The 25,189-nt window shown below is 41.0% G+C and overlaps 1 protein-coding gene across 2 annotated transcripts in view; it reads right to left on the bottom strand.

The window, feature by feature from the left end:
• Positions 1-844: 844 nt before the first annotated feature.
• QDPR (quinoid dihydropteridine reductase) overlaps positions 845-25,189 on the bottom strand; it is a 43,460-nt gene continuing 19,115 nt past the window's right edge. For both annotated transcript variants that reach the window (XM_073609618.1, XM_073609609.1), the window contains exons 4-7: positions 23,419-23,559; positions 16,259-16,367; positions 6,241-6,324; positions 845-1,291 (exon numbers count right to left, since the gene is read on the bottom strand). In XM_073609618.1, coding sequence (XP_073465719.1) covers positions 1,186-1,291; positions 6,241-6,324; positions 16,259-16,367; positions 23,419-23,559 — 440 coding nt within the window. In that variant the 3' untranslated portion in view covers positions 845-1,185. The remainder of the gene's footprint in view (positions 1,292-6,240; positions 6,325-16,258; positions 16,368-23,418; positions 23,560-25,189) is intronic.

The raw sequence follows: 25,189 nt of genomic DNA, 5'->3' as shown, positions 1-25,189 counted from the left end.
AAAAAAAAGTGCTTTTTCCTGGATCCTATAATTCAGCGCATTATTATTAAATCAATAGCATAGTATCCATTTATGACTGTATATAACAGTCTGGCATTAGGCTGCCTTCACACTGTTCCATTTTCTAGATGCGACCTGCATACACTTGTAAAAACATGGACATGTGACAAAAAAAAAAAAAAAAGGCACTGTGCTTTTCATTAACTTCAATGGAGGAGGTGCATTTTTGGTGTGGTTTTGAAAAGCAAACCAAAGATGCAGCACTTTTCAAAACACACCGCACCCGCAGCATAGTAGAGTGAAGAGCCCCATAGGATTTAAAGGGAAATATTTTTCTTGCATGTTTAGCAAGGTAAAAACAAAACAAAAAACAAAAACACAGAATAAAAAGGATAGTGTAGCGCTGCACCTTCATTTAAAAGGAGAAGTATAGGAATTTTTTTCCCCCCACTCATACTTACCTAGGTGGATGCAGCATCGGTCTGATGTTGCATCCGTCGCCCGGCCCCTCTTCACTGAGAGCCGAGCGATCGAACATAGTCGATCATTTGGTTTTCAGAGCTCCGTAAGCAGAAAGCTGCAGACTGTCAGTCACAGCTCTTTGCTCTTCTCCCTCCTCGCTCACTGGAGCACTGAGCTGTGAAAGTGGGAGCAGAGCGGGCCGTCTCGGGCTCTCAAAGGCTCGCTGAGAGGCTGAGACGTCCATCAGTCCAGGTACCTGGCGGATCCAGACTTGATGATGTGGTGCCTGGACTGATATCCGTGACGTTAGCAGAGACCGGACTTCAGAACGCTCTCTGCTGAAAGTAAAATTTTCCAGAGAAAATAAAGCAAAATACACCTCAAAAGGCCAAAAAAGGAATGGTTTATTTGAAAACGAAGTTTAGATTGAATATCCAAATAATTCCATTGACAGCTTAAGTGGTATGAGCTAATAGAATACTTTAACAATGCATGATACAGGAAAAGGTCAATAAAAGCTTATTGTTTTATGTTATTGGTAGTACACATCATAAAAAGGAGGCTAAAATATACATTTTTTTAGCTTTTTTCTTTATATCCAGAATGGTAACGAATTATACTTAAAAAAAAAAAAAAAAAAAAAAAAGAAAACTAACTAACTATTAAAAGGACAACATTGACTAGTTCCTAGACAGACTCCCTTGTGGCAGAACTTCCTCTGTCTTACAGTTGTGCAGGAACAAGTTCTGTTTTTCCCTTTTCTGTGACCACCGTAATAAGGCTGCCAGACTTTGGCCTGCTATCCCCAGTGGTCCATTTATAAAATGTTCTGCAGAGGAGAAAAATAAATAATAAAAGGGTCAGTTATTGCATGATGATTAGACAAGAACAAACAGCAAGTTACATCAATACAGTAATACCAACAATAAATATAATTGAAATTAAAAAGAGCAATAAGTTATTCAGGCGTTACTGAGCTAATATATATATATATATATAAAAATAAATAAAAAAATAAATAAAAATCACATTGATAAAAGAAAATGTGTTAAAATGCATAAATATATGGTCAGCATTAGCCCTGCATATTTAATTATGTAACATGATCTATACTACACATTATTATTATTATTATTATTATTATTATTATTATTAGGTACACCTGGGTTGAACTCCCTTTTGCCTTCAGGTCTAACTTAAAGTTTATTGTAAAGTCTTTTTTTTTTTTTTCAATAAAAATAACAAACATCTTATACTTACCTGCTCTGTTGCAGTGGATTTGCACAGAACAGCCCAGATCCTCCTCTTCTCAGGTCCCTCTTCTGTGATCCTGGTCACTCCCTCCTGTTCAGTGCCCCCACAGCAAGCAGCTTGCTATGGGGGCATCCAAGCCAAGTCCCTGTATCCATTCAGACACGAAGCTGTGGCCCGGCCCTGCACCTTCTCTCTCCTGATTGGCTGACTGACTTTGATTGACAGCAGTGGAGCCAATGGCGCCGCTGTTGTGTCTCAGCCAATCAGGAGGAAAAGTCTCGGAGGGCCGAGGGACTCCTGACATTACTGGAAAAGATGGACAGAGATGGGGCTCAGGTAAGTATTAGGGGGGTGCTACACACAGAAGGCTTTTTATCTTAATGCATCAAGATAAAAAAACCTTCTGACTTTACAACCTTTAATTCTTCGTGGCAAGGTGTTGGAAACATTCCTCAGAGATTTTGGTCCATATTAACATTACTTGGTTTTTAGGATTTATGTCAAATGTTACATGAAAAATGTAAAATTACCCTTTTGCCATATCTTGTAATGTAATTTCCATCAATAAAATCTTTTTTTTTTTTTTTTTTTTTCAAAAAACACATGATAGCATCACGCAGTTGCTACAGATTTGTCGGTTGCACATCCATGATGCGAATCTCCCGTTCCACCACATCCCAAAGGTGCTCTATTGGATTGAGATCTGGCGACTGTGGAGGCCATTGGAGTACAATGATCTCATTGTCATCTTCAAGAAACCAGTGGTGAGAGGATTTGAGCTTTGTGACATGGTGCATTATCCTGCTGGAAGTAGCCATCAGAAGATGGGTACACTGTAGTCATAAAGGGATGGACATGGTCAGCAACAATACTCAGGTAGGCCATGGAATTTAAACAATGCTTAATTGGTACCAAGGGACCCAAAGTGTGCCAAGGAAATATCCCCAACACCATCACACAACCAGCCTGAACCGTTAATACAAGGCATGATGGATCCATGCTTTCATGTTGTTTACGCCAAATTCTGACCCTATAATCTGAATGTCGCAGCTGAAATCATAACTCACCAGACCAGGCAATGTTTTTCCAATCTTCTATTTTCCAATTTTGGGGATCCTGTGCGAATTGTGGTTTCAAGGTTCGATGTGTTGTGCATACCTTGGTCGCAACGATTGGTTATTTGAGTTATGCCGCGTACATGCGAGCAGACTCATCGACTGAGCTGGACCGAGTCCGGCGGACAATTTGACCGTGTGTGGGCTTTAGCGGACTTTTTCGGTCGAAAATCTGACGGACTTTAGATTTGGAACAGGTTTCAAATCTTTCTGACAGACTTGAGTCCGGTCGAAAAGTCCGCTCGTCTGTATGCTAGTCCGACGGACGAAAATCGACGCTAGGGCAGCTATTGGCTACTGGCTATCAACTTCCTTATTTTAGTCCGGTCATACGTCATTACGTACGAATCCGTCGGACTTTGGTGTGATCTTGTGTAGGCAAGTCCGTTGGGAAAATCCGCTGAAAGTCCGTCGGATAGACAGTCGGACCAGTCTGCTCGAAAAGTCTGCTCGTGTATACGCGGCATTACTGTTGCCTTTTTATCATCTCAAACCAGTCTGCCCATTCTCCTCTGACATCAACCAGGCATTTTCCTCCACACAACTGCCACTCACTGGATATTTTCTCTTTTTCGGACCATTCTCTGTAAACTCTAGAGATGGTTGTGCGTGAAAATCCCAGTAGATCAGCAGTTTTTGAAATACTCAGACCAGCCCGTCTGGTCCCAACAAGCATGCAACGTTCAAAGTCACTTAAATCCCCTTTCTTGCTCATTCTGATGCTTGGTTTGAACTTCAGCAAGTAGTCTTCGGCACGTCTAGATGCCTAAATGCATCGAGTTGCTGCCATGTGATTAGCAATTTGTGTTACGAAGCAATTGACCAGGTGTACCTAATAAAGTGGCTGGTAAGTGTATAAATCCCATATTTAGGTGTATGTAAAAGGCAAAAAACATTCTTTTGTTAATTTTAGATATAGTGGTTTAAGTTGGCCATAGATGGTCTAATGATCAACTTCTTTCGAACTGGAATGTTGGAAAACTTTTTTCGTCAGCAGCTGCAGCCACTGATCAGTGTATTCCGACAGCTGAGGAGTCCCGCTGTCAGAATCCTCCGTCCATCTCCCTTGTGTGAATGATGGATTCTGTTTGAAAACACCACGATCCATCTATGGCCAACCTTAAACTTCTTTTTTTCCAATCCAATTTTTGCAGTGTCACCAAAAGCAAGTGGAAAAAAAGGTAAATCTTCCAAAAGAAGACCAAAAAAAAAAAAAAAAAAAGAGAATATTCCTTATTAGGGACATCTCCTCATGTCTCCAAAACAGGAAGTGGAGGAAAATCTCCCAAGCAGGTGAGACACCAAAAAAATAACCCAATACAGTATTTTGCAATTCACTTTCTATATCTAAAACAATCTCTCTGCTGATGTCACAGATATCAGTCTGAGCACCGCATAATCCCGACAATGGAAGTCGGGATTTGCCAGGTGCCTGGACTGACACCCATCTCAGCAAGCTGCTGAGAGACTGAGCCGGCCGCCCCCACCCCTCCACAGCTCAGCACTCTAGTGAATAAGGAGGGAGAAGAGCAGAGAGCTGTGACTGACAGTCTGCAGTTCTCTGCTCACAGAGCTCTGAAAACCGAGTGATCGGAGATGTTTGATCGCTCAGTTTTCAGTGCAGAGGCGCCGGGGGACAGATGCAACATCAGACCCATGCTGCATCCACCTAGGCAAGTAAAAATCAAAAAAAAAAAAAAAAAAAAAGTGTAAGGAAGGAGGATTCCTTTACTTCTCTTTTAATGTATATCTGCTCTGACAATTACGATTTTGCTGCTCAACCCTATTGAAAAAAAAAAAAAGACAACACTAGCATGTCCAAAGGATAAATCTCATATGTTCCATATGTAGCCTAATGATGGCTACTGTATACATTATCCATAGGATAGCAGATAGTCACACAATATCAGTGGGGATCTCTGCCAATTGACACTGCATTATAGACCACAACTACCATATTCACTCATGTAATGGAGGTCTCTACATGTATTCTGGCATTTGATAAAACTATTGAATTGGTCATACAAGTACAGGCAGTCCCTGAGTTACAAACATACGATTACATCCGACTTTCATACATCTCATATTAACAAGTGGAGGGAGACAACAGGAAGGGAGAGGAAATCTACCCCTAGGAAGAGTGTCTTCACTGAAATTTTATCACCAATCTTTTTTTCCATGACAAAACCCAACTCATTTTCAAAATCCAATTGTCACAGGGGCAGAAAATGAGGTGAAATCTTCTGAACGGGGAACAGACAGAAAAACAAATATTACAGGGGTGTTAACTCTTCCCTATGCTATACAAAAAAAAAAAAAAAAAAAAGTACCCCTTCCAACTTGCATAAAAAGTCAACCCAAAAGTGAAAGCACTGCTTACATGACTCCTCAACCCCCCCTCCGGCGCCACATTCACATTGGGCACCTTTCAGGGAGAGCGGTACCTGTCCCCACTTTCGGGAGATCACTCAGAAGTTCGGCCCCCATCCTCTTTCCCCTGCCGGGCCATTCAGAAAGTGCAGCACGGTTCGAGCATGTGCAGTATGGACACGGCCGGATTCCATTACTACGAATGGCAATGGCAGCACCCGAGAGCAAATGGAAACATGGGCTGGGGTGCTGACATCGTTGGATTTCAGAACAGGCAAGTATTCTGATATTTAAAGTCAGCAGCTACAGTATGTAGTCATTTTTTGCTGGGGGGGGGGGACCTCCTCTTTTAGAACAAACCTAGAGAACCAATCTTGTTTGTAATCCCAGGGACTGCCTGTGCAAGAAATTATAAAAAAATAATAACTGTGCCCACATTTTAGATTGGTTTCACGCTGCTAGGCTGCAGTTTGGCCACAGCGCAGTGTTCCCACAGTTTTCGTGCAAGTTACCTGCAATTTCCTATAGACTTATTTGATCGCACATTTTTTGGTGCATTGTCTGAAAGTGCACCAAAAGTCTTCTATGCTGTATCTTAGGGGTGCTTTTAGTAAACGCACCAAAAATGCACATTCTGATAGAAATCTTATGGGAAACCGTGGATAATCTGTATGAAATCCATGGGTACACAACACTGCACCCGCGCTGAGGCCAAACCGCACCACAGCAGTGTGAAACTACCCAGTGTTTAAGGTGCCTTAACTACTTTCAGTAAAACTGCAGAAATATATGTGATAATTGGAAGTGGTACAGCAGAGCATGTGTAATGTTCATACATGCTAAGAGAGTATGTAAAAGGAATATATTACACACCTTATCTACATACTGGCACTTTACAGTGCAAGGGAAATACTGTCACTGCATACAACATCCGACAGTAATTGTGCCAACCGGAACATTACAAGGTAAACAATATAATGAGAAGAACATAGTCTGGGGCGAGAGGCTGGCAGCTGATAAGAGGATACTGTGTACTCACTCCGCGATAAAGTCTAATGGTGTCCAAGAACTGAAGTCTGCATCAGGCATTGAGGCTCTGTTGGCTGGCGTATCCAAGGTAACGCTGGCAATGGAGAAAGATAACGATTATTAAAACACACACTGTACACCTAAAAGCAGCATTGTATGTTAACCCTTCTCGGCATCTCCAACACAGTGGCCAATATATTTATAAATGTTTTTTTTTTGGTTTGCTTTCATTTGAATGCTTTGAGCTTACATTATGCTTTAGGCAAGCCTGCCAAGCGTATACTATTGCAAAATCAACATCATTCCCTAAAAAGTAAAAGAAAAAAAATAAAAGAAAAAGAAAGAAGGAAGAAGCTTGCAACTACTTTGGGTTCTCACACTCCTTTAACGAACCGTGGCTTCAGCTACCACCAACCACCTCCTCCAACGCCTTGCTATTTGAGAGACAACTGTGTTGGCTGCTGATAATCCTCCAATTGGAGTTAAGTTGGGGAGGGAAGGATGCCAAAAGTTGAATTCCAGGCCCAGAGTTTGGGGACTTGTCAACTGGCTGAGAACTCCAGTGGCCTTGTGGTGGATGTTTTTGTACATTTTTTTTTTTTTTAAAGGCCAAAACATATATTTTTCTAGATAAATACAATAGAAGAAACATTTTAGCTGCATTTCTGATTTAAAGCGGTTGTAAGGGTTTACATTTTTTTCCCTAAATTAATAAAACCAGTTATAGTTACTGAAAAGATGACCTGTTGGGGCGCCTTGAGGACTGGAGTTGAGAAACACTGAGTTATAGATTTCTCTGGTGATCCCCTTCTTGGACGTGGTATGAAGCGGTAACCTGGAACTCCTGGGAGAAAGGATATCATTTCTTAGCAACCACGGGACACCGACCAAGAGGACGGCATTGGGATCTTAAAGTGTCTATCACCCCTGCAGGGGTACTGGGAGCTGGTGAGTGGGGAGCCAAAAGGGGAGCACAGAAGTCACGGATATTCACCTTTGTGGGCACTACAGTCACTAAAGCTCTTGGAACTTTTTTACAATTTGGGACGTACCACCTTTGAACAAACTTTTTGCGATTTGGTTTTTTCTTTTATTCCATATAATTTTTCGTTTTATTTTTTGGATTTGATTGGATTTGTCATCCACTTTTATAACACACTGTATTCATCACATTAGCTGCATAGTGTATATAGCAGCAGCACCTAGTGGTCACTTTTTGCCACTACCTTACATTTGTTATACATGTGTATGCAATATATATAAGGGTTCTTCATCACATGTTTTTTGGTTCACACTTCCTAATAATGTTTTAGGGTAATCCATTATGAGTTATTGCACTCTTCACCCTTTGTGTATGTCACATACTATATATTAATTCATTCAATTTTCTTCAGCACTTACTGTATCACATATACTTTATTCACTCATACCCCTCACAAGGGAGCGCCATACCCCCACTTACATTCCTTTACAGTGGCCAATATATTTATAAATGTTTTTTTTTTGGTTTGCTTTAATTTGAATGCTTTGAGCTTACATTATGCTTTAGGCAAGCCTGCCAAGCGTATACTATTGCAAAATCAACATCAATCCCTAAAAAGTAAAAGAAAAAAAATAAAAGAAAAAGAAAGAAGGAAGAAGCTTGCAACTACTTTGGGTTCTCACACTCCTTTAACGAACCGTGGCTTCAGCTACCACTAACCACCTCCTCCAACGCCTTGCTATTTGAGAGACAACTGTGTTGGCTGCTGATAATCCTCCAATTGGAGTTAAGTTGGGGAGGGAAGGATGCCAAAAGTTGAATTCCAGGCCCAGAGTTTGGGGACTTGTCAACTGGCTGAGAACTCCAGTGGCCTTGTGGTGGATGTTTTTGTACATTTTTTTTTTTTTTTAAAGGCCAAAACATTATATATTTTTCTAGATAAATACAATAGAAGAAACATTTTAGCTGCATTTCTGATTTAAAGCGGTTGTAAGGGTTTACATTTTTTTCCCTAAATTAATAAAACCAGTTATAGTTACCTGCTCTGTGCCATGCAATCGCACAGCGTGTCCCTGAACCTCCTATTCTGGTGCCCCCCACCGGCACTCTGAGCTCCTCCTCTTCTGTGTCTGCCACCATAGCAAGCAGTTTGCTATGACGGTAGATGTGCAAGCTTGCAAGCCAGGTTGTGTGCATCCATAGACACACAGTGCTCCTAAGCCCTATCCCCCCACTCCCTCCTCACAGGATTTGATTGGCTCCTGCTACTGTCTGTTCTGTGAATGCAGGGAGAGAGCTGCTGCAGATGGGCATAGCGCTGGGTTGAGTATTTAGGGGTACTGCTAGTGGGACTTTTTTTTTTTACCTTACCTGGGTTCACACTATTGCACACACAGACATCGCATGTGATTCGCACCTGCACTGCTGTGCAGATCACATGTGATGTTTGTGCAATGCGAGTTCAACCATAGAACACTGAACTCGAATTGGATTCGCTTAAAAAAGGTGCAGGGACTTTTGTCCCACACTGGAATTGGATAGTATGGGCGTAGACATGCGACACTTGTCTGAATCCCCAGTTCGCACTGTGATCTGTGGACCAATCTGAGGGTGTCATTAACATTGTATTGATACCTGCAGTGGTTCGCAGAGGGCAGTGTGAACTGCCTGCAGGAGAAAGGCGATGTGGGAACCAGCGCTGGTTCCTGCATTGCTATAGTGTGAACCCAGGCTAATAAAGGGAATGCAAGAAGGTAAAAAATGTCTACCCTTTGTAACCACTTTAACTGTAGTTTATAATAGAACATTCTTGTCGATTATTAATATGCAGACAATTAAATCATTAGCAGGGGACCTCTGAGCCAACAGCATACCTCCCAAATTTTGAACTTCAGAATGAGGAACACCGGAGGAGTAAAAAGACCTGTAGACTGGAGACATAGTACATGACATTACAGATAAGTGTCTGCAGGGGACCAATCAGCCATACATAAAGGGGAATGGGCTACATGTGGCCCTGGGCACTAAGCACTGCACTGTACATTTGAAGGGAAGTGCACATTCTTTTTTTCCCCAAAACCCCAAGAGCTAGCTCTCTTCTCCAGCTCTGGCAACACTGTCAGGATGCTTGCTATGAATGAAATACAATCTATTACAGGGAATATGGCGGTAGGGGGGCGATTTGTCGGGCGAATGGCTGGTGTAACAAAAAAAAAAAAACAAAAAAACAAAAAAACAAAAAAAAAAAGATAAACAGCCAAGACTCGGTTGAAATAGTTCTTAAAGCAGTTAGATTAACAATTAGCAATGACAAGTAAATGATACCAACATATACAGTGATAAACAGTAATAGGAGGAGTTCCTCAAACAAACTATTGATTGCTGTAGGTATTACTACTGCTGAAGGGGAACCCTAGGATGGCCTATAGTACCTTAAAACCCAATAAGGAATAAAATATAGAAAATAAGTAAACTGTCCCCTTTAAGAGCAACGACAATGATGTTCTAGGAGCAAGGCCTTGCACCATCTTCACCGGCAAGTTGGAGCTCATAAACAAGAATTCCTTAGTGTGGTAAAGTGATAATGAACAAGACAAGATAGATGATTCTGTGTTATAGCAATCCTCTGTGTGATCCAGGTACAAGTTGTCTGTGCAGTGTTCAACATGTGATGTGCATGAAAAGGTAGAATCTAATAGAATCTGTGGGCAAAGGCCCCCTCACCAATCCTGACAACAGTCGACAGTTTCCCACGGGGGAACGATCAACTATTCTCCTTGCTACAGAGGGACAGAAATGGTGATCGGTCTGCTGTCTCAGTGAACCAGCCGCTTCCACTGTGTTCAGCACTGCTGCAGACTGTCCTTCAGGAAGCAGGCGACGTCTGGACCCTCTAGGGCTGGAGCTGTGGGCTGTAATCCCCTCACACAGCGGCGAGATGGTGCCCATGTGATGGGATTTAGAAAGCAAGAGAGGGTGGGACCCAGTCCGCAGTCCATTTTATAGTCTCTCCCATAATTCTCCTCTCCTTCTGCAATGCAGACTGGGCTTTGTAGTCCCGCCCATTTTTTTTTTTAAGTCAGGGGGGCCGCTCGTGCTGGGACTTCAAGTCCCATGGTCCTCTGCTGCCTCTTTCTCCCTGCCAATAGACTTACAGGGGAGAGCGCAGAGCGGACAGATGTCTGTGTGTGAGCACTGCTCGCATTATATTCCAGTCAGGAGGAGAGGGAGGGGGGAGATCCCCCTTGCAGATACTGCCAGATGCGCTCTCCCTATGCAAGCCTTTAGCCCAGCAGCTGCAGGCAGGGACACAGGTGATAAAGTGGCCCCTGCTACATACATTTGTTAGGCATCTCCTATTCCAGCCTGGCTACATATGTTTGACATCATCTGTTGCACAACAGAGAAAACAGATGTGCACGGTCTTCACTCTCCTCCATCATACACACCTATGCAAACCATCCTTTTCCTTATTTTCACCCTGTCCTCCAAACTTTCCATAATCGCTTTGCACAGGTCTGATCCACATGCAGTCTTTTGAACCTCTGGCAATCAGTTTTCACACATCTAAACCTTGCACTATCCTCCGAATGGCTTGCAACCACTTTGTACACATCTGATCTCAAAGCGATCCTCTGAACCTTCTGCAATCCCTTTACTAAGTCAACCCCAATATTTAAATCTGATATGTGTAAAGGCAAATAGGCTGTTCACTTTGAAAATACGTTTGCACCCAAATATGTTACATTTCCTGGAGGTGATTGGCAGATTATTCTATTAAAAATACAACTTTGGTAGTATACTACTGCATCCCTTGATAATGTTCGTTTGAATAAAATGCATCGGAAGCTACAGCAGTTACATTATTGTATCTGGGTTCCTGTATGTGATTTACTGCACTATATGCAATTGTATCCATGCCTGTTTGTAAGTAGTTTTAACCTTCATTAAAAAGCTTTGAACTTTGAGTTACTACACTGAGTTTCTCCTTGTCTTTCCCTTTGACTGAGCTCACCGATGATCTTCTTTGTATGAGACAACCCACCCTGGAATCCCAGCTCATGCTATCCATACATCCCATGAGGTTATTGGGATAAGGTCTCCCATCCTGGAGGCAAATTGTCTGGGAAGCAGCTTGTGAGTGGGGTGTATTAATGAACTGTTCTGCACACAAGCATATCAGTGACCTTATTGCATCTAATGTATCTGGGTGCCTGCATGCGATTTACTGCACTAGATGCAATTTTATCCCTGCCATTTTGTATCTTTAATGGACGTTTTGGGAATTTATATGAACGCTCTCTAATTTAAAGTAATTGATTCAATTTTGCACATATGGATTATGTATACTGATTTTTCACTTGATTGGATGTTTTGTTATGAATTTATGCACTATTTATAGAGAGCGCAACACTTTCAGTTTGAATAGTTTAGTTATTGTTTATGTGGACATATTGTGAGTGCAGCCATCACTGAGTTATTTCTGTTCTACAAAGTATTGACCCAGGGGGGCTAAATACAAATGCATGCCACACTTTTCACATATTTATTGGTAAAACAATTTAAAAATTATGTATCATTTTCCTTCCACTTCACAATTATGTGCCACTTTGTGTTGGTCTATCACATAAAATCCCAATAAAATACATTTGGGTTTTTGGTTGTAACATGACAAAAGGTGGACAATTTCAAGGGGTATGAATACTCAAGGCATGGTATATACGTTTGCACCCAAGCTTAGTGAATATGCATCAAGTGCAAGCAAAAAAAAAAAAAGTGCTTTCTCTTGATTGATGATGGAAGTCTGCAAAGTTTCTCCTCATTCTCTATGCTTTTGCAAAGTTAACAGCCCATTTGCCTTTAGTAAATCAACCCCGCTGTCCCCTAAATCTCCCACAATTCAACTTCACACTACTGCCCCCATTCCGTTCTCTGAACATCTGCTTATCACTTTGCACACATCCAATCCTCACTCTGTGCTCTGAACAGCCATGCCGGATGTGGAAGGTTGCTGCAGGTAATTCTATTGTAGAGCTGATAAAAAGAAATGTTTGGATGCTATGATCGATGTGGAGGGGTACTGAAAACAAAAAAACCCTGTTTAGTTAGAAGTTATCACCCCACCCTGACCAGGCTGTACTTTGTGCTTCTTGCACCACCCAAAACACTGTATATGCAGATAAGCAAGCCTGGCCATTTAACTTGGGGTGCACTTTGGAATCTTGTGTGCCAGGAGACCTTTTCCGCCACTGCAAGTTGATCTTCCTATACTCTTCACAAGTCCTTCAAATTGCATTTGTACTTCTCTGCTTTTTATATATATATTCACGCTGCTCTACTTCACTCCTAAACTCCATCCACAACATCTAAGCCACCTCCTTTGGTCTCTTATGCTTTCCAGGATTATTTAGAGGCACTCAAGCTCATTCTTGACAGACATGCTTTACAAAGTATTGAAGTTATACTGCTGCAGTTTTTCCTAGAAGGACATACTGTATACTGTATGATCATAACAGCTGGCCATTGGGTTGCCACCTGTCTGGGATTCACCCAGATAAATCCGGCTTGGGTTCCCCCTCCACCTACCTTTCCTCTCTACCCCCCCCCCCCCCCCGACGTCTTCATTTTAATTATAACTGTCCATTTATAAGCAGTGTACTGTTCAATCATATATGTTGATTTTTCTGCAGGTTTTTGTTTAAAAAAAAAAAATTGTATTTTTTTCAAAAAAGGAGTGTATGGTAACAAAGCATCATGCATTTTGGTGCAGCACAATTTTTAAAATGGTTATACAGGTTTTACATATATTTGTACTACATTTTGTTACATGTAGCAGGGAGCTGGCCATCTTACTTGCAGTATCAGAAGACACTCTTGCAACATAGTTGCAGTGAGACCGTTTCCCTCTAATGCCAGCAAAGGCTCTGTCATCACATCCTGCCAGCAGCGATTACCACCAGGGAGCAAAGCATACAGGGAATTGTAGTCCCAGGACTCAAGTTTCACATTCAGATTGAACTGTATGGAACTACAAGAGCCTGCATGCTCTGGATAAAAGGAACCAAAGACTCCATCTTGTTTGTCTGAGGAAATTCAGTTCCCACGAGGCAGGGGAAGGGACTGGACTTAGGGGAGAAGTGCTGCCTCCGGGTCAGTCCACTGCATTGTTTTGGGCATCCACAGCCAGTCGGGGACATTCAGCCTGAGAGAGGGGGGATCCCAGGTGCATATTCAGACGCACCTGCACTGACGGTGTGAAGTGTTCCAGTGTGAAGTGACCAGTCAGGTCACTAGAAGAGCCTGCCTTTTCCAGGACATTCGTTTGGGCCTTAACTGCAGGATTTGGTGAAAGGGCTTTTGCCCATTTGCAGGAAACAAAGCACACTGCACACAGAGAGAGCTGAATGGACACTATACACGGACATCATTGCCATCCCTTGTAGTCTGCCTCTTTCAGTGCCTGGGCTGGTGACATCACTTCCCTTCGGCACAGGAAGGGCTCAGCTCTGCTCCCTCCCTCTTGTCAATCATCTGGGACCCATTACAGGTCCCAGATGACTGAGCGGACAATCACGGCACGTGGCGCCGCTTGCGCATGCCCGGCTGTGCCACAGCCCGGCGCCCACAGTTGCAATGCCGGCGCCGCCGAACGGAGGGGGAGACGAGCGGGTCTTTGATCCCCCGCATCGCTGGACCCTGGGACAGGTAAGTGTCCGATTAAAAGTCGGCAGCTGCAGTATTTGTAGCTGCTGACTTTTAAATGGGAACCCCACTTTAAAGCGGCTCCTCCAGGGGTAGCGTTACATGTATACTACAAAAAAAAAAAAAAAAAAAATTGCCACGCATCTCGTGTACGAGTTAGGCTTGAAGAAAAGGTGGCAGCCCTAGCTGGTCTTAAAAAAAATGTATAAATACTAGGAATCTATTTCTTGTTTGTGATCAGACATATGATGCTTATATTACATATTAGAGCTGCACGATTCTGGCTAAAATGAGAATCACATTTTTTTGGCTTAGAAGATAGATCACGATTCTCTCAAGATTCTCGCGCATAAAAAAAAATTGGGCTAACGTTACCGTTTCTTTTTTTTTTCTTCATTGAAGTGTATTTTTTCCCAAAAAATTGCATTTGAAAGACCGCTGGGCAAATACAGTGTGACATCAAATATTGCAGCAATTGACATTTTATTCCCTAGGGTCTCAGCTAAATATATATACACGTATGTATGTATGTATGTATGTATGTATGTATGTATGTATGTATGTATATATATATATATATATATATATATATATATATATATATAAAAAAAAGAGTTAGACTTTAAGTGGTTAAACTTCCCACATTTACACGTTGTTTAAAAACTTGGCAGACTGCCTGGATTTACACCCAAAAGTTTCCATTTGATCTAAGAAGGAAGTTAGTTACAATGTTTCATTTTAAAAACTTGGCAGACTGCCCAGATGTTTTCTTTTGACAGCTGAGTGAGCAGATAAATCTCTCCACTTGTTATATAAAAGAAAAATCGGCAAACTCTGCAATAGAGATGGTCAGAGGGGTTGAATTGAGATCACGATTTTTTAACGATTAATTGTGCAGCTCTATTATATATGTGCATGCATGTGCAATGGTAGGAAGTAGATCCTTTGTAACAGTTACAGGCTTTAAAGTGAGAAACATTAATGGTTTCATTGGCACCTGAAAGTTAGTGGGAAACATGTTGTACATGTATCCCACTAACAAATGTAAGGATTTGAGCAACTTTGAAAAGAGCCAAACTAATGGCTAGATGACCGGGCCAGAGTATCTCCAAACCTGCAGCTCTTGTGGGATGTTCCTGGGCTGTAGTGGTCAGAACTTACGAAAAGCAAATTGGTCACAGTGTCATGGGTGGCCAAGGCTCAGTAATGTATATGGGAAAGAAAGGCTAGCCTGTGCAGTTTGATCCAATAGAAGAGCTACTGTAGATCAAATTGCCGAAAAAAAAAATGCTGCTGCTTCCTATAGATAAGTGTCAGAACACACAGTGCATTTTTGTTTGTTGGATATGGGAGCAAGTAGCCGCAGACCAGCCAGGGTGTTGACCCGTGTCCCCAGCCAAACAACGGGCACATGAGCATCAGAACGATGGAAGAAGGTGGCCTGTTCTGATGAATCACATTTTCTTTTACATCAAGTGGATGGCCGGGTGCCTAGGAGTCTTCTACCTGAAGAAAGAAACAGAGGGCACCAGGATGCTCTATGGGAAGAAGGCAAAATGATAGAGGCAGATATCACAGGATTGAAAAAGTTAATTTCATCACAGGATATCTTCAGGGGTCTAGTGGAGTCCATGCCTCAATGGGTTGGGGTCGTTTTGGCGGCAAAAGGGGGATCTACTCAGTATTAACTGGATGGTCATAATGCTATAGCTGATCAGTGAATATGTTGAGGGTTGACATCAAAAATTTAAATATGATAATCAAAAGTCTCACTGGCCACCCAATGCATTAGGCCTTCCAAGTTTAAATCCCCTTTTACTGCTACCTTGGCCCCCCAAACTTATTACATCATTCCTTGCACTCTCCTGCAGTGTGATAATCTGTACGGTTCTCAGGGACCAGCACATGCATCATGTCTCTTTGATACAATTTGTAGCAGGTGCTGGCCCCTGGATCAGGGTCATCCCTTCTATTGTCAATGAATCCAAACATTCTAATCTAGGCCTATTACAATTTCCTGAGAACAGACATACAAATCTAAATGACATTTTATTGAAAGGAAATTCTCTGTTGAATGAAATACAGGATATGCAGGGGAGGTTAATAGCTTGAATTATTTGTATACGAACACACGCAGAAATATAACAACTTGTTTCACAGTAAAGTCAGGTTTCCCTACTCCATACAATATCAGAAATGGTTTATTTTCACATGATCAATAAGACCGGCGGCTTGGCAAGTGTATGAACAGTAACAGCATCCTCACGCTGCCGCGCAGTCAGTCTAAAAACACATTCATATTCAGTGTGGATCGAAATCTGTAACAAATAAATAGAAGACTTACGGGAGTACGGCTACGGCAGCAGAATTTGCTGGCAGTCCACTCTTCTCACCGCCAAGACTCTGACACAGCTGGTGAACGGCTGCCTTTGCCATGCCATAAGCAATCATACCTAGGTCCAAGAAAGAGAAAAGCATGCAATCAGGTTAAAGTGCAAATCCTGGCAATTTTTACTTTTTAGTTTTGGATAGGTGTGTCATATTTTTTATTGATGCAAGTAGGGATATTTCCCCTCACTTGCTGTCCTTGTGGTGTTGATACCAGCTAGTAATTTACTGGCCTGGGTTGTAAAAATGGGATTTATAATACCTTTCCTATTAATAAAACAGGTAAAAATGAGGTTGGTATCTAAAAGGATAAGGCTTATGTCCCAGTGGCACTGTTGCCATTTATGACAGGTATTTTATACACATGACATATACTCAGTGCTTTACTTAAAATGTGAAAAAAAAGAGGATTCCTCCATCCACGTAAACAAGATAGATGGCATGGATGGGAGAATCCCCCTCCCCCCAGAAGGACAATGTTTCTAGATTGTAAGCTCTAACGAGCAGGGCCTTCTTATGCCTCTTTTATTGTAACTGTACTGTCTGCCCTCATGTTGTAAAGCGCTGCACAAACTATTGGTGCTATACAAATCCTGTATTATTATTATTATTATAAATTCTGACAGAAGCTCCCGCTGCTCTAAGAATTATTTAATTAAAGGAAAGTTTTCACAACTTTTTTCATGCGACAGAAGTTGATTTAACAGAGAGGGCCACAAGCCGATTGAAAGTTGTTCATTCCTCGCTTAAGGCCCTGTTCAGACCGGAGCGTTTTTCAGCTTGTAAAATGTTCAGCTCTCAAGCTCCAAAACACCCAACAAGCAAAATTCCATTTGTTTCAATGGCCCCTGTTCACATCTGAGCGTTCTGTCGCCTGAAGCTCCAAAAAAAACACATGAGCTTCTTTTTGGCAGATTACAAGCGCTGTACTTTAATATTGGCTTAACAAAAATGCTTGAAGCTGTAAACACTTGTAATACACTTCTAAAACGCTTTAGAAAAACCTTGTAAAAAGCTGCAAAAAAAATAAAAAAATAAAAGGATGGCCGAAAAACACCAGTAGATCAATACGCTCAGATGTGAATGGAGCCTAACCATCTGAATTTCCACCCGTCTATAGCCAGCTATACTGTACAAGTCACGTCAGTACCTGCCCTATAAGCACACACATACTAGGGCCAATTTAGTTGGGAGCCAAATAACCTACCAGTAGGTCTTTGGTGTGTGGAAGAAAACCGTTGCAAGCCCAGGGAGGAGAATAGACAAACACCATGCAGAGTCCTGATTGGAATTCTAAGAAGGGATCCAGGTGCTGCAAGAAATGGGTGCTTACCACTTCGATGTTCCATAGGACAGGAAGTGAGAGGTAATTCCCAACAGCAACACATACAGGAATAAATAGTTGATGAGGATTCTAGCCTACCACCAGTTTACTAAGAGGATTGTTTTCTCTTCTCGTGTCCCCGAAAAATAGATTTTCCCACCCCTACCTCCAATGTTGTACTGGGTCAGGAATTGAGAGATGACCTTCTCAACAGGGTTCGAGGAAAAAAAAAAAAAACCCACACAACAAACACCACCACACACCTCTCTCCAATAGATACAGAATATTTTTAATTAGGCTATATTTACACTGTTTAATAAAAAATGAAATTTAGGATTTGACAAGAAGCAATCTGTTTTGCATGCCAGCAGATCAAGGGCAAGTGGATTTTTAACGTCCTCTGCAATAAATATTATGGTAGTTAGAGAAGAGAGCAGATTATTTTTGATTACCCTAAATCACAGGCTTTCATATCTTACATAGATCCCCTTTAGTGGGCCTGTTCCAGAAATGCCCATCCTGTAAACCCAAAAATACACTGCAGGGGCGTTTAGACTTTAAAATAAGGCAATGTAAAATTCACAGTTCAGGAAACCAAAGGAAAAGATTTACCTTTCCCCCGTACAGAGCATCAATTATAATGTAATCTTATGGGTGCCAAATGGGAGCAATGGGTTCATTGCACTTTGCAAATAGTTCTTTGCTTTACTAATCTGTTCAGATCATACTGTCAGTTTTTCTGTGTATTGGTGTAAAGCAAGTAAAGATATCAGAGGAATAAACAGACCCCAGTGTTTCTGTTGTGCTTAGCATACAGAACCCTAATGTTTCTGTTGGCTTCTACTGGATTCAGAACACCGACAGTGAACCCAGACGTGCTCAAGACCATCAATGTAGAAGTCCCAGCACCTGTATGGTGAGAGAGCTTTCTTCTTTACATTGAATGTAATCGCATCGGCATGTATTCATTGCAGGCGTCCTCCAGGTTGATTACAAGCGTCAGTTGTAAACCAAAAGAAAATCCAAAAGGCATTGATTATACCGCAGTGGCAATTTGGAACACGTGCCTTAAAAAAGGCCTGGGCAGTGGAAGGGAAAATAGGCAGTTTATAAAATATCTGCAAATATTTTTTAAGTGTAGTTAGTTATGGAAAGAGGCAGGTAGAGAGAGAGAGAGAGAGAGTCAAGCTGAAAAGCTGAAGGAATTAAAAGGATGCTTTTAACATGTACCTAGCTCCACATACCTAGCTGGAATCAGCAGCAATATCATTTAACCACATAGCTACCAAGGCTTTTTTTTTTTTTACACATATGGTAAAATCAGATTTTTGTTTTTTTTTTGCCAGAGATTACTTTAAACCCCCAAAACAATATATTTATTCAGAGACTATGGGGATAACAAAAAGTGGCACTTGCAGTGTTTTATGACACACACTATTTGTGCAGCCATTTATCAAATGCACATTTTCATTTTAGTGCAAACACATACAATATTATACCTTTTTTTGTAAAGTATAAAAGATGGGGTGGCAGCAAGAATACAGATTAAAAAAAAGAAATATAATGCCTTAAAATTGCAACCATTGTACCCAAATTTCTCTATAGGCCACACAAGCCTATCCAGGTTATGGCTGATGGTCATGGCAATGTCTCGCATTTGTGGCAGAATTTATGGGTACACATGCACACCTACACTGTGCTTTTGCAATAGGGGTGTGTAAAAAGGCAATTCTAAATTTTCTTTCTTATTTTTACTCAATTTAAACACTTTTTTTTTCTTTATTTAACTTTATGCTATCACAGGGATGCCAACACGCCAACTATGTGATGGCATGGGCTGGTGACAAAATCTCTTTATATCTCTCTTTAAAGGCACAGATTGTGCTTGACTAGCTTCTACCCTAACTACAGAGGGCAGGCAATGACAGTTCTGAAAATGCAAATGATGGAATACACACATCCTGTAAAGATGATTGGGTAGCTGTAGAGCCACCTTGATCCCTTTTACCTAAAAGCTCTTTACCTGTGCTAAAAAAAAAAAAAAAAAAAAAATCAGTACCAAGCTCATGGCTGCAGTAGCAGCCGCCATAAGATTGCTTTATCCTCCTAAAGAGGACATTTATAAACATACCTTGGTAGACAAGGAGTTAATAATTAACAGCGGACACAAATTGGTGTAGAAGACTAGAGCTGGCTATCCATGGACCAATATTTGCTCAGTGGTTGGCCCTGTCAACTGCCTCCCACCCAACATCCCTCAATGGAAAATAAATAATTGGAGTTGAGAGAAAAATATACAGCTAATCTGCACCTGTATCCAATCAGATGCAGGCACTGTCCAGGTAATTAGAAAGTGGGCAGGGCCGCTTATCAAAATATATTAGCTGTGGCAGGGGATTAATCAATTTGCACTGTGTAGCATAGATGGAGAAATCTATTAGTTGGAAAAAAAAAAAAAAAAATCTGTGTATGATCACCATAAGGCTGATTTACTAAAGGCTCTGTGAATGTGCAGAATAAATAAGTAAACAGGGATTTTCTTTTCACATGATTGCATTATTGAAGTGAATCTTCATACATTGTATTAGGTGAACACTCTCGAATCCTTCAGTAAATCATCCTCAATGTGTACACACGTTTGTCTTCTCACCAACAGCTCGTCTTTCTGCAGGCTTTGTTAAATAAGCCAGATCATCCCAAGTAAGAGGTTTCCCAATCCTTGTTTTGCAATACTCCTCTAGTCTATATAATGTAAGGCACATGTCTGCCAAATAAAAGGCATTCCTACAAAACAAGCGCCTTATATGTGGTTATTATGATGCAACAACATACTATAGAGTTCCTGGTAATTTGTAAGATCAGAGGTCAGCAGATGTAATATAATAAGCCCCATATAAAAACATACAGCACTGCGTGTAATTTTTCTTTTTCGTGGAGTTCCGAATGAGACTAATCATATCTCTCCAGGATCAAAGGACAAATATTGCAGAACATCTCTCAAAACAGCAAAGGGATAAATGTCATAAGGCAAAGGTCTTCTGTACAATCTGATTCTTTTACAGTGTGAGTAAATCTAAAGCAGCAGTGATCAAACATGTAGGTCTATGGTCATAGCACATGAGAGATGACAGCTAGATCGTTTAAAAAGGGGGGGCGTCATTATTTCTTAGCATTCAGTACTCCCTGTTCTATATCAGGACTCATTCCCAGCACCTGTAGCTGCAGTCCCGCATTCATCTAAGCTGTCAGTGATGCCTCATATGGGGAGGAGAGGGGGAGATGATTGCTGCCAAAAAGAATAAATTCATATGAACCAGACTGTAGTGTTATATACAGTCATGGATTCACTGAGCACTTTTGTGTTCTCAGCCAACGGGCACAACAAATATTTTCTAGCTTGATCATTAGTTATGGTGACACCAGCATCTTCAGGGTCTTAAAGTCTGCACAAGCAGTCTTGGTCCCCATGCAAACTGGTCATTTAGCGCTGCTGCCTAGGGCACTGGGCTGCAGGTGTTGTGCACAGTTTACCCGTGCAGCCCCGCTGTCAGCACCCCGTCAAAGAAGTCTGCATTCCAGGTGTTCGCCCCTAGACACATACTGCCCTAAAATGTTTATACTGCTAGGTGCCCTATCCAGCTGCAGCAGCTGTCAACCTCTCAGAGCTTGGCATACATCCTGTTCTCTCTGCCCCCCCCAGCAGCGAATTGGCAGAGCACCATGCACCGGGGCTAAACGCTGCCTTTGCGGACCTATGCTTCAGAAAAGTTGTGATAATCCAGTTATTTTAATACATTGAGTCAATGACACAGAAGTATTCAGTCTAGGAGTGCTGACTTTTCTTGCTGCATGCTTATTCTAGTGGAGTGGCTCAAAGGGTACTGCAAGTGGTATTAAACCGAAAAACAATACAGCTTACCGATTCTTAGATGTGGTAGCTGCATTAGTTTTCTTTTCCTTTTTTAACCGATGATTCAGCTAGTGTTATTTTTCAACATTCTTAGGGACCAAGCAGTCCACCAAAAACGGCAGTTAGAGGCCCGAGACCCATTGGAAGGGGTGCTTAAAATAATCAGCCTTTATTTATGCAAAACTTTTATCCCAAAAAAGTAAATAAAAAATAAATAAATAAATAAAAACCCTGTTGTTGTAACTGATAAGTGTAAGCTGGAGTTTAGCTTTAAATTGGTTAGTAAGGTCCATCTACAACTACCCTCTCCCCAGATTTACAATCCTACTGTTCAAGAGTGGCGCTGTTGCTCCTCCATCCAGAGTGGAGACACCCCAAGGCTGCATTCACACTTGTAAGACTCCAAAGTTGCGCTGACTTTGTAGTGAAACTTTGGTTGGGTGCAACTTGGATAGGACTTTGGCTTTGACCAGTGTTAATGGACAACTGGTGCATTGTATAACATTAAGGTACGACTTTCATGCAACTTTTGAGGGTTAACATTGAAGTCTATGGCCCTCAAATTGCATGAATGTCAGATTAAAGTAGTGCATGAACTACTTTGAAGTGGCTGCGACTTTAAGTCGCACATATATGAATGGTTATCATTGGAAAACATGGGGTACGACTTGTCATGTGACTTTGATGTCCAACGTTGCATGACAGGTCGCACAAGTGTGAATGGAACCTAAGACATGAAGTGTGTTACTGGCTGGGTCACCAGGTGCAAAAAAAAAAAAAAACTAAAAAAGAAGACATAGCATTTAAGGCTTGGCAAGCTTCAATTAAATTTGTTTTATTATAGGGTTTAATACCACTTGACATCAGTACCATTCAGGCACCCAATACTGCATTGTGGCAGATGGGGAGTCATTTTCATTTTGCTGCAACAGGAAGCTGTAGTGGTGGTCAGGAAGGAGATAAAATACATATGTTGTGTTGCTGACACATGTTTCTGTAACTGCTAGTGACCTGGCCACCACATTACTTTAACTTTATTTTTAGTCAACCATTTTTTTCTTCTTTATTTTTAGCCACCATTCCAGAACAAGCATACTGATTAGGAGTTCTAACTTCTCTATGATTTGCAGCATGCTTCTTCAAAGCGTTGAAGTCAGAGACAATCAGTAAATATTCTTCTGCAAGAACTGATACACAATTTCTTCCTCTTGCTGTACCTTTGTTAATGAACATTAACGCTGGTGCTCCCCTTTAATAAGTAAATGGGAAAGGGTTGCTCCACTCCACTAGGCAATGTCTATGAAATATAGACCACTAAAGAAGAATTCTACTAAGAACTCTAAAAAAGGTCCACATAATTCTATTCCAGTTTTAGAAGAACCACAACCTGTTTGTTGACTTACCAATGGGCAAATCTCATAGCCAACAACAACAACAACAACATGTGTCCATCTGTTTCCAGGCTTAGAATTTTAATGATCAACCCATTGGATGCAACCTTAAGAGTCAATGAGTAGATACTTTTAGGTCTCATATCTGAGCTAGTAGCCATTTTTCAATGGCTCCCCAAAAGAGGATTATATGGCACAGTTCCAATTAAAAAAAATAAAAAAATAAAAGAGAAGGAAGAACAAAGGGAGGGCCAGCAACATCTAAAGTTCACCCCACATGTTACAGTCTATCCAATGCAATCATTGCACAACCAGACTAGGCAGACCCTCAAATTACATAGTTTTGCTAGATCTAATGGTTGATTGTAATAGAATAGTCTTGTCAAATGTTGAAATGTATGGGATGACCAAGTCTTCACATTATATACATATGTCAGATTGTCAAAAAAAAAAACAAAACATTTTTTTAAATTTGCTGTGAAAAGGTATACCTGGGGTAGCAGATAACCCAGCATTTGCACCAGACAAGGTGAGAAGACCTCCATCGTTAAGATGCTTTGTGGCAAGATGGCTGGAAATGATCGAGGTCCAAACACTCTGTTTCCACATCAGGTCGCAGTTCTTGTAAAATGCTATCAAAATTAAAAAAGCAAAATTTAAAATCAAACAAAAAACATACAGATCTAAAATAGAAATGGTATTCTGATAATGCAATATTTTGATCATTTTTGAAAGCTATATGGGCCCTGTCACGCGGACGTGTCTATGTACGGGCTCCGCTTTGCTCAGAGGGGGATCGCTCCATCGATCCCTTCTGAGCAGGCAGATGACAGGTCGGTCTCTGCACACTGTGCAGGGACCGACCTGTCAGAGCGCCGCTCTTCTCTATGGGGGATCGGATGAAGACGGACCATATTGTCTGTTTTCATCCAATCCGATGACGGATGGAAAAGTAGGGTTTTCCTCCGTCGCACTTTAGCTGATCGCATGTCAGCAGACATGTCACTGCTGACATCCGTCGCTCCATAGACCTGTATGGAGCATCTGTTCAGGTCCGCCAAAAAAAACTGACAGGCGGACCTAAACGGTCTGCCCATGTGAAAGGGGCCATAGACAGCTGAAGCCTTTACCTTTTACATAACTTTTTTTTTTTTTTAGTGCAAAGTCGATAAAATTCTGTCTATACAGGGGAAAATAATTTTTAAATTTAGGTTGAAGATCCAATGGAATACGTTTGAGGTACATAGGCAGTGTGCTGGCTATTTCTTGTAACAAGTTTATCCAGCAACCAGTCTGTCTTTGTTCATTTGCAAGGCTAGCCATATATGGCTTGAATTTCAGTCAATTCCTGCTGAACTGAAAAATCAAAAGGGAAATTGAGTGGAAAACTGTCAGCCAAACAGCAACTGCATCCAATCAGATCATTGCTTGGGATATTCAACCAGCTGCATGTGTTGTGGCAGTCCAAACAGAATAGTTGGAAGGGACATTCCTCTTTCCAAGCTGTTTTTGTTGTAGTTGCTCTAGTTTAGCCCTCGGAGCTGAACAAAAGAAATTTACTAAGTATGAAAAACCTCTCTTTGTGGGATTTTTGAGGCAATAAACAATATTAATGAAAAAAAAATATTTTATTATTATGATACAATATCCCTGATGAAGATTCTAATTATCATGACCAATTGAAACGCGTTGGGTCAAAGTATCACTGTATCTCATTTCAATATACAATGTTTTAAATATTTGTATGCAATATATTTAATTATAGCAATTTTTCTATTTACATAATAAAATATTTTTCTCATTAATATTGTTTATTGCTTCAAAAATCCCACAAACAGAGGTTTTTCATACTTTTGCAAGTCACAAGGGATGATGGCAATCACATGCCCAATCATATGAGTCGCATTGAATTTTTAGAAATTTACTAATGTACAGCTTTTCTAATGTTGGCCACTCACTAAGAAAATGTCATTCAAAAAATATATTTGTCTGAATTCCATTTATTAGTCATTAGTGGTGTCAAATCAACGATTACATTCGAGAATAGCGACGAGAAAATTTGAATCAAAATTTTTTCTAGAATGAGCCAATTTATTACAGTGCTCATTCAGGAAATTCCATTCAAACAAAGAAAATAAAACAATGGTTAAAAGCAAAACTAAATGTTACTTTTAAATGCCATTCATCAAGTCTGTTTGCATTATCAGAGGTAATGACCAGATTTTTAATATGTTTGTTCGGAAAACCTAGCCAGCTTTAGGT

Source organism: Aquarana catesbeiana, linkage group LG01, assembly GCF_042186555.1.
Source record: "Aquarana catesbeiana isolate 2022-GZ linkage group LG01, ASM4218655v1, whole genome shotgun sequence".
NCBI lineage: Eukaryota > Metazoa > Chordata > Amphibia > Anura > Ranidae > Aquarana > Aquarana catesbeiana.
Note: the sequence above shows the minus strand (reverse complement) of the source record. Positions and strands in the feature narration are given on the sequence as shown.